The sequence below is a fragment of the Nestor notabilis genome, unplaced genomic scaffold (assembly GCF_000696875.1).
Source record: "Nestor notabilis isolate BGI_N333 unplaced genomic scaffold, ASM69687v1 scaffold4898, whole genome shotgun sequence".
NCBI lineage: Eukaryota > Metazoa > Chordata > Aves > Psittaciformes > Psittacidae > Nestor > Nestor notabilis.
In genome coordinates this window covers 3,002-15,225 of record NW_009938583.1, presented here as the reverse complement: position 1 = coordinate 15,225, position 12,224 = coordinate 3,002, and the positions used below count along the sequence as shown (strand labels likewise).

General features: G+C 43.3%; 1 protein-coding gene across 1 annotated transcript; it reads right to left on the bottom strand.

Annotated features, from left to right (window-relative positions):
* Positions 1-5,544: 5,544 nt before the first annotated feature.
* ANKRD33B (ankyrin repeat domain 33B) lies at positions 5,545-10,733 on the bottom strand (the record flags this gene model as incomplete). The annotated part of the gene is made up of 2 exons (XM_010019401.1): positions 5,545-6,395; positions 10,593-10,733. Coding segments are annotated over 2 exons (992 nt in total), but the record flags the coding sequence as incomplete, so codon positions are not given.
* Between the last annotated feature and the right edge of the window lie 1,491 nt (positions 10,734-12,224).

The following is a 12,224-nucleotide window of genomic DNA, read 5'->3' as shown; positions in this document are numbered from 1 at the left end:
ACTATCATTCATGTGGGAAGCTGCTATAATGGGAAGGGGAAAAAGCCTGAGCCCATTTTCCCAAACTCTTCTGTTTTCCCAAGAGTGGACTGAAACAGCAGCATTTGGCCCACTAATTATCCACCAACCTCTGCACAGTTTTATAGCCATAAAAGAATGCCACAAACGTTGTAAATTCAAACATGCTGAGAGAAGTGGCAAATTTAAACCTGACTAGGCAAAATTAATATGCATAACAACTTTAATTACCCAGAGAAACACAATTTTTCCCAGAATCCGCTACCTCTTCCCATGCAAGCACTCCACAGTGTTCAGTGAAAAGGCAGCTGGTCTGTTTTCTCTTTGTGGCCTCCATATTATACCCTGAATGATTTGTTCCTCTTACAGAACAATTATTTAATATTAGCTTTCTTACTGATGGTCATCATTAACATATATGAGTGTTTCACATTATTGCTGGGAGGTGAGAGGCTTTTTATATGTATACATTTTATAAATTTCTAAATACATACAAAGGAGGCTTATATTGAATCACTTTCTTTTAAAATGGTATATTTCTTAGCAGACCAGAGCAAGCCTTTGTGGCTGCTTTTCACTCTTGTCTACAGAATAGTCAGAAAAAATTGGGTCAAAAAGCCAATCTTGTTTTAAATCAGAGACACACCACAGACATAGACGTGTTTTCTTTCCCCCTCACTGCTTCCATTACCTCTTGTCCACTCTTCCAGGGCTTATCCCTTCCCACTGTTATCTCTGATAACGTTAGTTTAGCAGTTGTCAGTGACTTGGAATTCAAAGATTTACTTGCAAAAATTACTATATGGGGATTCTGATGAACTGTCAGTTCAGTTTTCACTTGCCTTGAGAAGAGGGCAGGTGGGTATCTCAGCTGCTCTCTTTGCTGAATGCACTCTCTGGGTGTGTAATTATCTAAGTAATGAAGCTCTTTAAATGAACCAAATGTCCATGTGGGTTTGTAAGTGTACCTGTGGTAATAAAAGGAAGAAAAAGTGAGGATAATTCCCATTTCTGCCCTACTTTATGGCTGAAGTTGCTGAGCAGCTCTCTTGCTGGTGCTTGTTATATCTTTCCAAAGAGGGCTCAAAGGAGGAGAGGGGGGCTGTAATTTTCCTGACCATCTGCAAACCTGTCTAAACCCCTTTCCTTGAGGTTCAGGAAAGATACAAATACCTGTGAGAGGGTGTCACCTCTGTGTGTCACACAGCTGGGTGGTTTCTGGAGCTGCCTAACTTGTGCCACGGAGCTCTTCCTCGCTGCTTTGGGCGCAGCCTGGAGCACTGGCTGAGCCACCTGGCAGATGGATGGCTTTGAATGGCACGGTCTTGTCCCTTCCCTTCCCTGCTCCCCTGCACTGGCTCCAGCGATTTTGTCCAGCTTATTAAATGGCCAGAATACAAATCTGTAAAAATGACAGGTTTTCTGAGGGCAAGCAGGAGTGCATGGGCAGGAGAGAGGGACATGGCTTTCCTTTCGTGCTTGTGGCCTACCTGCCGCCTCCAGGTATCTAACCAAACTCTGGAGTGTTTGAGATACAACGAGCAGACCCAGCAAAACCAGGCTGCATCGCATGGATTACAAAGCAAAAGAGGAGGCTTCAGTTCAGATCATCTGTAAATTGGTGTATCCTGCATACTGGGTCCTAACTTCAGTCATGCTTTTGGATGTTTCCTGCAGAAATGTGGATCTCTAAAAAAGAAATGCCCTCAGAGAATGTTACATTTTTCTATCCAAGGTGGTTTTCTACCTGCTGCTCTGATATCTGTCCTTTAGCAGATTAGCATGAGCATTCAGGACTATTAAGAAAAAGGCATTCAGTGAAGAGGCCCAGCAAGGATTTTTGTCAAGGCATAAAGGTTAGTTTTCATTGGCGTTAAAACTCCTGAATGAATAAATACATAGTGGCACAAGAAGCCAATTGCGTGTAATTCTGTGTTCCTGCCTGAAAAACCTTCCACAGGGTTGGTGGTCTCTTCCTTGTGACACCATTGCTCTCCAGAGACAAGGGCACGATATCATTTTGAAGAACATCAGGAAGTGCTTGGCATTTTACTTTCAACCATCACTGTATTAAATCACTGTTGCTTACTGTAGAAGTAAGCCACCTTATTGGGCTGTTTGCTCCCCAGCGAGTGAGCATCAGATGGTGAAAGGCTGGCTGTCATGCCAAAGCTTGCAGTGTACAGAGACAAGCAATGGCCGTGAAGGCAGACACAGCCCGTGCTCCAGTTTCACTCAACGCTCAGGAGCATCGTTCCCACTACCACGCCAGACTGCAGCCTGGCATTGAAGGCACATAGAAAACCTTCCTCCACCCTAGGAATTGGTGTCCCCTTCCCCTCTGTGGGAATATCCTCTTGCAGCAGCACCTCTGCGTTCCCTCAGGGGCTCCAGCTGCCAGGAGGTGCTGCCAAGGGTTTGTATGCTGTTGTTAGGAGGTAAACCAAGCTGCTTGAGTGACCAGGAGCAATGTGAAGTACAGCGGGTGTTGCTTGGCATTTCATAGTTACGGGTCTCTTGGAAAACAATGACAACAACAAAACGCAAACCAAACTGCTCTATTTGTGCTGGAATCCAACAGAAGTCGAACCCACTTTGGTGGCAGCAGCTCAAGGGGAGTGGATGGCTGGAGGAGAGCCAGTTGTGCCTCCTCCCCTACTATGGAACATTTGCCACAGGTTTCTAGAAGCATGCTTTGTGGGAGCTTTGCCCTCTGCAACCTTCAGATCCCTCAGACAGACAGTAAGAAAAGCAAGAGAGAGGCGCAGCAGTTTGAGTGAGGATGGTGATGAAGAGGAGGAGTAAGACAGCTGGGGGGTTGCAGTAATGCAGCAGGGGAGGAAGGCAGTAAGGAGAGAGAGACCTGTGGCTGCACTTCCCAACCTAGCTAGTGCAAAGCTTTACACAGGTGCACAAAATGGAGCCACGCTGTCTGTAAGGGCACCAGGTGACTGCATGCTGGCAGCAGAGCAACACGGCTGCAGGTCATCAAAGCAATGGCTTCTCTCTCCACCAAGGTGGTCAGTCAAAGCCTGATGTCAGGACAAGTATAGAGTTTTCCTTTTACTCCTAGGGAAAAAATCACAAGGAGTGGAGGTTAACGACAGCTGCTTACAGGGAAACCAAACGGCTTTCAGATGAAGCTGGTTAAGTCCATTGCTGAAAGTGGATGGGCTTTTTGAAAAGTGAAAGTATCTCCAAACCATTCCAAAGAATAAGATCGTGGAATAAGTTTGACAGTTTGTGCTTCTTTTAATGGAAATATCACATATTTATACACATATACACAGTAAAGTACAAAGGGTTAGAAAACAGGCTTAGTTTTCAGCCCCTAATTCTAACATACTGTATGTTAATCCCTGAGAGCATCTGTCAATTTTATGTCTCCTGCACGTGATGCTGAGAGTGCAAATTCAAATGTTCACCTGCAGCACAGGTTGCTATTCAGATACTGAGTCTGAATGCTAAATCTTCAGTATGCTGGGTTGGCAGTAAATAAAAATTAATAGTTAAAACCATTCAATCCAGTGTAAAAATTTGAAATCCATCGTGAATCCATTGCAATATCTTTGCCACAGACAGCTAGAAGATTGTCTCCCTGCTCTCAAAGGCATGAGTTTAGCTTATATTCTTGTCACCAAATCCATTACAAAATTGGCGTCTGCAAATTGCACTGATGCAGGCTAAAATCCTCTTCAATATTCACAGGACTGGGGAGGTTCACAGGAATATGCAGCAGGGTGCATATTCCTCCAGCTCTGACCTTGGAGGCAGTCTAGCCAGCACAGCTACTCCAGCAAAAAGCGAAGTACAGGTTGTGTGGAAAAGCCTTGTTCCACATGTCTGCCATAACCTCTGTCAAGCCCTGACCCTGCAGATGCTAGCTGGCAATATCAATCTGAGCACTAGTTTTCAGTCAAATGAAGTTTTTTCTCCCATGACATGCACAGTTTCATTACAACTTCAGTGAGACCATAGCCAGCCTTTGTGCTTTGGGAGTAAAGGATGGGAAAGTTTTCCCTCTCTTTAATTGAACAGAGAAGCTGGTGACAGCGGCAGCTGGGGTCTGCCGGGGCTCCAGCAGAGCAATGCTGTCAGGAGGACACACCACAGCACATCTCATTTCAAATGGGAGCAAAGCCTGAGAAAGTGCTGTATGACTTGCTGTTTGCAGGTGACCTCTGCTTTCACAGATGTAGTCTTTCTTCAGCAAGCAGCAGGTTTACAGCCTGCCCTTATCAGAATTTGCCAGGGTTTGCCATGCCGTTCAGACTGAGTGCTGGTAAAAGCATATGGAGCCTTAACGTGGACCAGAAGAACCTGCAGCAACCTGTGGGAACTGCCACTTTGAAATGCACTCATATACTAGGGAAGGTTGTTGAGAAAGAGGGGTGAGATACTGCCCTCCCCGTGCACGATGCCACAATGACATCTGGCTACGCTTTCTAAACATTTAGTGGCCAAGTTGTCTGATGCTGCATCTCTGACATAGCATATGGCTGGATTTGATACCTGGGAAAATTGCTTGAACTGCTGGAAGCTGCATAATTTTCCTGTCCTGGCTATAACCAGGAAAGGCTCACAATAAACCTGGTGGGGGATTTTTAACAGGAACTTACATGTCAACCTAAAAAACGCCACACCTGTGGCTGACCATCTCCCTTTGTTTCACAGTTAAACACAACGACAAAAAATTCCCTGAGACTAAAGAGGAGACAACAGACAGCAGATACAGGGAAACTTAGTGGGGGTGGCAAATCTTGGGTGATGGGGGCATTAGCTCAGCTTCTCTGTTGCTCCAAAGAAATCAGTCTTTGCCCCTGATTTATACCTGCAGAGGATGTGAATACCTCAGCTACAGAAATGTTTCATATGAGGCCCTTTTTATATTCAACAGAACAAAAAAATAGCGTTGAGAACTGCATCCATACAGACTGTATAGAGCTGTAGAGTTTAATACCTATCCTGTCTTAAACTTTGATTACTGGGATTAAAATAAAGTGCTTAGTATATTCAGAATGATTATAGATGTGGATTTTCACTGCCCTCCAACACTGTGATATATTTTAAACTTTTCATTATTATTATAAAACTTTGAAATACGTCTACCTAAGGAAGGAGAAGGAGGAATGTCTAGTATCAAAACCACAACTCCTTGTTTTGTCCATTAGAATATGAACAAACACAAAATATGATCCTTTCACACATATGTTGTTTTTCAAGCTGTTTCTCAGTCATTCACCTGGAACAGGGAAAAAAAAGGAAACTGCAAAAGGACTGCACCGCTTAAAATTTCCTATTAACAGCGGACAGGCAAACTTAGTAAGTCTTCCACCTCAAAATACCTTCCTGCTCCACCATCAGACACACTGTAGCATAGCCCTTGCCCTGTTTCTGCGCCTTAAAGGCCATTATTCAGTATTCCAGCTCCATGAGCAGCAGGCATACACGAAGGCATTCAGTCTGTTATCTTGCTCAGATAACAAGACTAATGGCTCTAAAACCTTGTAAGCAGCTGCCTTTAAATCAGGTCCTGCATCTGGCAGGAGACACCTGCTTCAGCTTTTGAGCCTCTGCTGCTTTTTTCTTCTCCTGTTCCTCTGCTTTCTTCCGCTCCTCTTTTAGCTCCTTGTACCTCCACTTGGGAATCTGCAGGTAGGGGTCATCCTTTGCACTGCTCCTCCTTCTTGCCTTTTCTGGCTGGAAGGTGGGTGGAGGAGCCTTGCTGATTCGGACTTTGGGGATTACAAACCCTGGCCTGACACTGCTCCGTCTAAGCAGGTGGAGTGGCAAGAGGCTTGCTTTCCTAGTGGCTATGGTGTTCGCTTGAGAGACTGCAAGGCTGATGGGCTGCAGGCTGGCTCGCCGGTCCTTCTTCTTGGGGATCAGCGTGACTTTGGAGTTCTGAAATAGCTTCTCGTAGCTGCTAACGTGATCTTTGTCCTGAGAGCGGATCTCCTCGGCTCTCTGCTGCCTAAGGATTTCTTGCACAGCCAGTCTGCGTTTCCCCACCGAAGGGGGGCTGCCTGGGCACACAGTCCGGCACGACAGAGCAATGAAAGGACTGCGCAAGCTTGTTGTCACCTTCACCATGTGGTCAAGGACCCCGCCTTCTTCTGGGCCATAGAAATACCGGAATGAGATAGCTGCCCTCATGCACTCAGAAAACCTCTGCAAACAGCTTTTCGGCTCCGCAGCCTTGGCAAGAAGTTCCTTCATCTTTGGCCATTCCGGTTTATATTGATCGCAAAGCTGTTCTGGGCATGGCCTGTCCATCAGCTTTTGCATGATGAAGGCAGATTCTGATCTTCCTGTGTAACAAGCCCATTCCCATGAAGTCAGTCCACGGCTTGGGTCAGTCGCATGAACGTTTGCCCCTCAAAGAAAAGAAAACCAATTAGCGTTAATTAACAAAACTGCCCACGCTTTTTGTTGCTATGATCAGAGTGGAATCAGGCAGATCCCTACAAGAAAATGTCACATATGACACTCAATAATATTTGCGTCAAATGAACATGCCATAAGGAGATACCAGGTTCTTGACTTCCTGAACTCCTGATTAACTTAAAAAAAAAAAAAAAGAAAAGAAAAGAAAAAGAAATTAAGGCTATATATATGAAATTCTCTTAATGCAAAGAATGACATAAAGAATTGAATCTGCATTGAATATTGCTTGCCGTTTTAAAATCCATTCACTTGAGCTCACAAGAAAAGAGTGATGAATACAGAAAGAGACAATTCTCTACACAAAAATCCTTCCCATAAAGAGTAATGGCCTTCGAACTGGTTGATGCTACTTGGAAGAGAGATTTTGGGCTAAGGATTGCAAGATACATGAAAATATCTACTCAGTGTTCACTGGGGGCAAAAATAACAAAATAAAGGAATTTCTAGAAAAGCATTAAAGATAGAGAAAAAATGAGAAAAAAGGCTCGGGGGGGAGGCCTGACCCACAGACTAAATTTCTTGTTTTGACTTCAGACCTACCTTGACTCTATGGACTTCCCTATCAGTCACTGCAGTACTGGCTGATCCTGGCTATTGTCACCAGCCCTACTCCATTTCTTCAAGGAGTGCCTTTGTTGATGGGGCTAGTGCATCTGTGTGCCTTGCTGTCACCCTTGGCTTACTTCCCTTTGAAGAGAAGCCCAATCCTGCAGCTCCCTGGCAGATCTGTCCCTAGATGTTTTGGAAACTGTGTCTCAGAAAACAATACTACAGAACATTGAAATCCCGATCTTTCAATTTGTACCTTGTACCACAAAATCGCTTCTAAGGCGTGATGTACTACCGTGGTATCAGTTCTCTGTACAGATCAGGAGACACTTCTGAACAAACTTGTCACTCAGCAGATTGCCTCATCTGGAGGAGACATAAATAGTCATGTCCCTTTTAAAAAGTGATAGCAGTCTTATTGAACTGTCATTTCCCTGTAAGTATAGCCTACAGGTTTTCTTTTAGAAAAAATACGTTTTGCCAATTGCCTTGATTTTCCTGCAGACATTGCCCTGAAGATCATTTTCAGCACAACTAGTTTGAATACAGATGCCCCTTTGGGATATCGATACCCTATTTGATTAAGAAGGTTTAATGTCCCTCATGATGTAAAACTGACATCCTGAGTTAAAAGACTGTGAGTGAAAGAGCTCAGGCATGTGTTACCAGCTTGTTTTATATGCAGTATTTAAAGCTCAGTCTCCAGATCCACAACAACTCTGATGACTTTACTAAAGCAGCACTGAATTTACACTAGAGATTACAGCAGGGCTTGACACATGAATTGCAACCAGCATTTTTGTGCTCCTGCTTGGGCTGGCTCACTTGCTGAATGCTGGCATCAGTGCGGTCCTGGCAGTGCAGCAGCCTGTGACAAACTGCCAGTGAGCGACTGGGTTCCCCCCTCACTTGCTGTGCACTCAGGAATAGCACATTCACATGTTCCAAAGACTCCCTTTGAAAGAACAACGTTATGTCCAAGTGTCTCAGAGTGCTTTAATCTTGTAGTGATTGACCTTGGCCACCCTCCAGGAACTCAAATTCCAGAAAGAGCAGTCACTTTGACAATCCAGTTCCAACCATCTGCCACATGTTGCCCTTACCACTTGCCCAGCTGATTGTGTTAAATTCATGCTTAGGTGGCTAGGAAGATGAGTTACTTTCCTTTACTGACCTCCTGCATTGCCATAAACATGGGCCTGTCAATAGAGGTCTTATCCAAGCCCCTAAACAGATACTGGGTTTAAAAACGTCCTGGCTGTAACTCTTTTTCTATGCAAGCTGATCCACAGCTGATTGTGGGTATTTTCCCCCTATTGTTTCTGTGCATTCTTATGTTTTAACATGGAATTTTGCTGTGTTTCTTTGTGAAGTTGATTTTTTGGTCACCAAATCTTTAATAACAATTTCTTTTACCTTCTTCAGCAAATTAGCACTTTGTTGTCAGCAGCCACTCAGTATTCCTTAAGTCCCAAACTACTTCTAAATCCATTCTGGATGAGCAGCTCCCTCCCTCCCTCCATTTCACCAGACTGTACAGTGCTAAAAAAACAATCAGATATTAAAATGGGTGCAAGCAATTTACCACACTTCCTATGTGGCCTCTATTTTGAGCTGAAAATGCGAGGACCTGCAAAATACTCACCAAAACATGTATATAAATGGCTATTTAGAAACAATGTATATTAACTCTGTGCCTCTTTATGCATGAGACATTAACCAATGCATGATCTTTGGTATCCTTACTACTTCTCATGCACAAACAGGCCAGTGCAACTTCTATAGGTAAGCTTATATACAGATATGCAGACTAACAAAGCCACTTTCTGTCTGGCTAAAGTTTTGTTCTCCCTAATATTCTGGATTTTTATGAATCATGAAAACAAGAAGGTGGCTATTTGAAGCCAGAGGCAGGAACCGTATAGCAAACTTTGATATCAATACTTTTTGTACAAGAAGTAGAATAACAAGGACTGAGTTATCTACAAAGATGGAAAGGTTGTGAAATAGCTTCTAGTGATGAAAGCAGAAAGAACAAGCTTCCATGACATCTCCAGTGATAATAATAGAAAACCATGACACCGTAAGGTCAATTTGACAGCTCATAAGGCCTTGGGATTGAAGTTTTATTTTCAGTGATAATTTATAATGGCCACTGGAAAATTTGGAACTAGCATCTGCATGAAGTATGTGTTAGTCCAGAAAGTGCATCTGTGTCCAGCAGTACTCTAGCTCTGACAGTCATTTTATAATTTTGTGTCATAAAAAATTAACTCCAAAATGAATGATCCCATTCCAAAGCCTTGATTTCAGCATAAGAAGCTACAGAACCTTGCAGAAAATAACATGCCAGTTACCACATCATCCAAACATTTTCTGTGTCATATCAACATCTAGAGACTGGATGTTATGAAAATGAATGGTAGTAATATCACTATGCTTGATAAATGCCTGCAACTTAGAATATTCATATTATGAGGGGGTTAGACTTCTGTGACAACAAAATCACTGAAATGAACCACTCATTCAAGATCTCTTTTGATGAAATGGACCTGTAGGATTTACAATCTAGTCTATTATTCACATAATATTTGATTTGCGTCAAATATCTGCAACTCAATTACAAGAATGTATAATAATATGTGCTAATTATTTAATTATTAGCTAATAATTTATATACCAATTATTTAATACAATAAAACCAGTCAATATTGTGGCTAAAAGGTGCTGTATGCTGGGGCTGCTCCTGTAGAGGCTCTTGCCCTGAAGCCTCTTGCCTTTCCAAGATCCCTTCACATCACAGATTCATAAAGCTGGAAATACAACTGCAGCCAAGAGCCCACAGCAAGAAATGTATTTCCTGTTCTCAGATCAGAAGAGAAGCAGGTGGGCAGAGATGGATCTGCTCACTCCCTGTGCCACAGCTCCCTCCACCCAGCAGATACAGACTTGCTGGTGCCCTATTGCCCGTAAACCTGAAACCAAACTCAGATCCACAGAGGGGTTAGAAAGAGAGGTTATTCCCTATGTTGCCAAATGTCCCACCAATGTCCTGTATGGGAGGTGAACCCTACACCCAACTCTACTAACAGCAGGCAGAGCCCCCAAAGCTCTTCACTGCCTGCCCCAGCGCCTGCCATGGCTGGGAGATAAAAGTGAAGGTCTGGCTATGGTCCCACCACCATCACACCCCCTTGCACTATCACACCCAGAGAGACGGCAGCAAGAGACCTGTATGTCTTTCCCAGCTGTGTCATGAACTTCATTAACTTCTTATCTGCAATTCTTGATGATGATGCTCCCCAAACCCTCCTGGAGACAATGACTCTCCCCTGAGAGCACTTGGAAAGCTCCTGGATGAGCTTCCACAGGCAAACTGAGCGCTCCTGCACCTGCAGCACATGGCTTCACCACCTTCTCTATGACTTATAAGTTGCACCCATTTGGTGCAGGGAAGGCTGCACCATACCTCTCAGAGTAAATGCCCCAAGAGCCAATTTTCTTCTTGGTGTTTACATGTGACTATCTAGCATTTACAGTTAGATGATGATGTAGAAGCAACAAAGCACTTTGCATACCTGCCAGCATCAAGGCTTTCACACATTCAGTTCGGCCCTGCATCGCAGACTTCATCAGTGCTGTGAATCCGAACACATTCCTCTTCTCGATATCAAGCCCAGGAAAATAGTTCAACAAATAGTTTGTAATGGTTATGTGCCCTTTAAAGAAAAGAAAAAGCAGAGATAATATGTCACAGAATTAAGGCTCTGTCTCAAGGTTAAACCAAAAATTAGTCCTGCAACTTTGATAAGATCTCTTTTCCTTGTATCATCTTCTGCTCATTGTAGTCACCAGCCTTAGGGTTAAGGGGCACTGACTTGTGAGCAGAGTGTTGGGATAGCAGCCTGGAAACCTAGGTTCCCACCACTCTGAAAAGTCAAGGCAAGGAAATAATAATTGAAGACCAGCAATGGTCACTGAGGTTGCAATAAGTCTCAGTTTCTTGACTCAGTGAGTAGCACTGCAAAGAGAATTCCTACAGCTTATGGAAGGAAGGCCCATCACTAGGGGAACTGACTGCAAAGGTTCAGCTTTTTCTGTCCCCTGGTAAATTTGAGCCTTACAAACATGGTGCTTCATTAAAAAGTGATTACATGTGGTACTTCCAGCCAATAATACTAACAAACCATACCAGGCTTGATACGGAGATCGGACATTTTTATTTTCTCCCAGTGTAACTCTCCAACAACAGGAAAATGGGGCTAGTGTTCAGTTTTGGTACAAGTCAGTTCTGTTTCTGAAAGCAACAGTTTTGCCATTCATGTGTCTTGTGTGCCAGAGTAACTGGTATCAAAGCGTGTACTGAGTAGTCGAAAACATCTCTGGCTAAATGGTTGGAAGTCCAATTAAAATATCAAGTCTTTATAATTGGACTATCAGACCAAGAAGAATATCTAGTGCCATTATGACTTATTCAAAACAGTTTTCTCTTCACTTGTCATTCATTTTATGATGCTTTGATGCTTTATGAAATAATGCAGTCTGTCAGGCAGCTGCAACAATTACAATTTAATTACCAGGAGCTGTAAAAATCTTCTCTCATCTCACTCTGCAGTCCAGCTGAATATCCTGTGATGCATGTCATTCAAATCTATCTAGAAGTGTTACTGAAGCAGATTATAATTCATACAGGCCAATTTTAATTCTGTGGTGTCACATCTGGTGCAGATTTCCTCAGCAGTCACTTTGTACCAACACAGTCCTGTATTCGCTTTGGAAAGCAAGTTAAGAAAATCTTTACCAAATAATTTAAGATGTTTTCTAGGTGCTACTCTTTATCTCCTAGAATTCTCTGGGCTTGGATTCCTTGCTGTGTAACTGGAAACTCTTCTGAAACCTGAGCAGATGTAGAGATAGTGCAGATCAGCTTAGCAATGCCAGTGTCAGAGAAAACCCAATAAGGAGCTCCCTCTACCTTGCACAGTCTGATGCAAATGAAATATAAATATACGGCAAACTGCAACCAGCTGAACAAAGGAAAGGTGAACTTGGTGCAGGGCGGGATCAAGTGTCCCAGTCCTGCTTACTCAATACAGAAGCTGACTTTATGGCGTAAGATCACATCCTAGCAAGGTATCAGTTACTACCAGGAGAATCTTTGTGTCCAAATTCTTTTGCAGGACATGCTCTGTTTCACTGATGTTCACTGT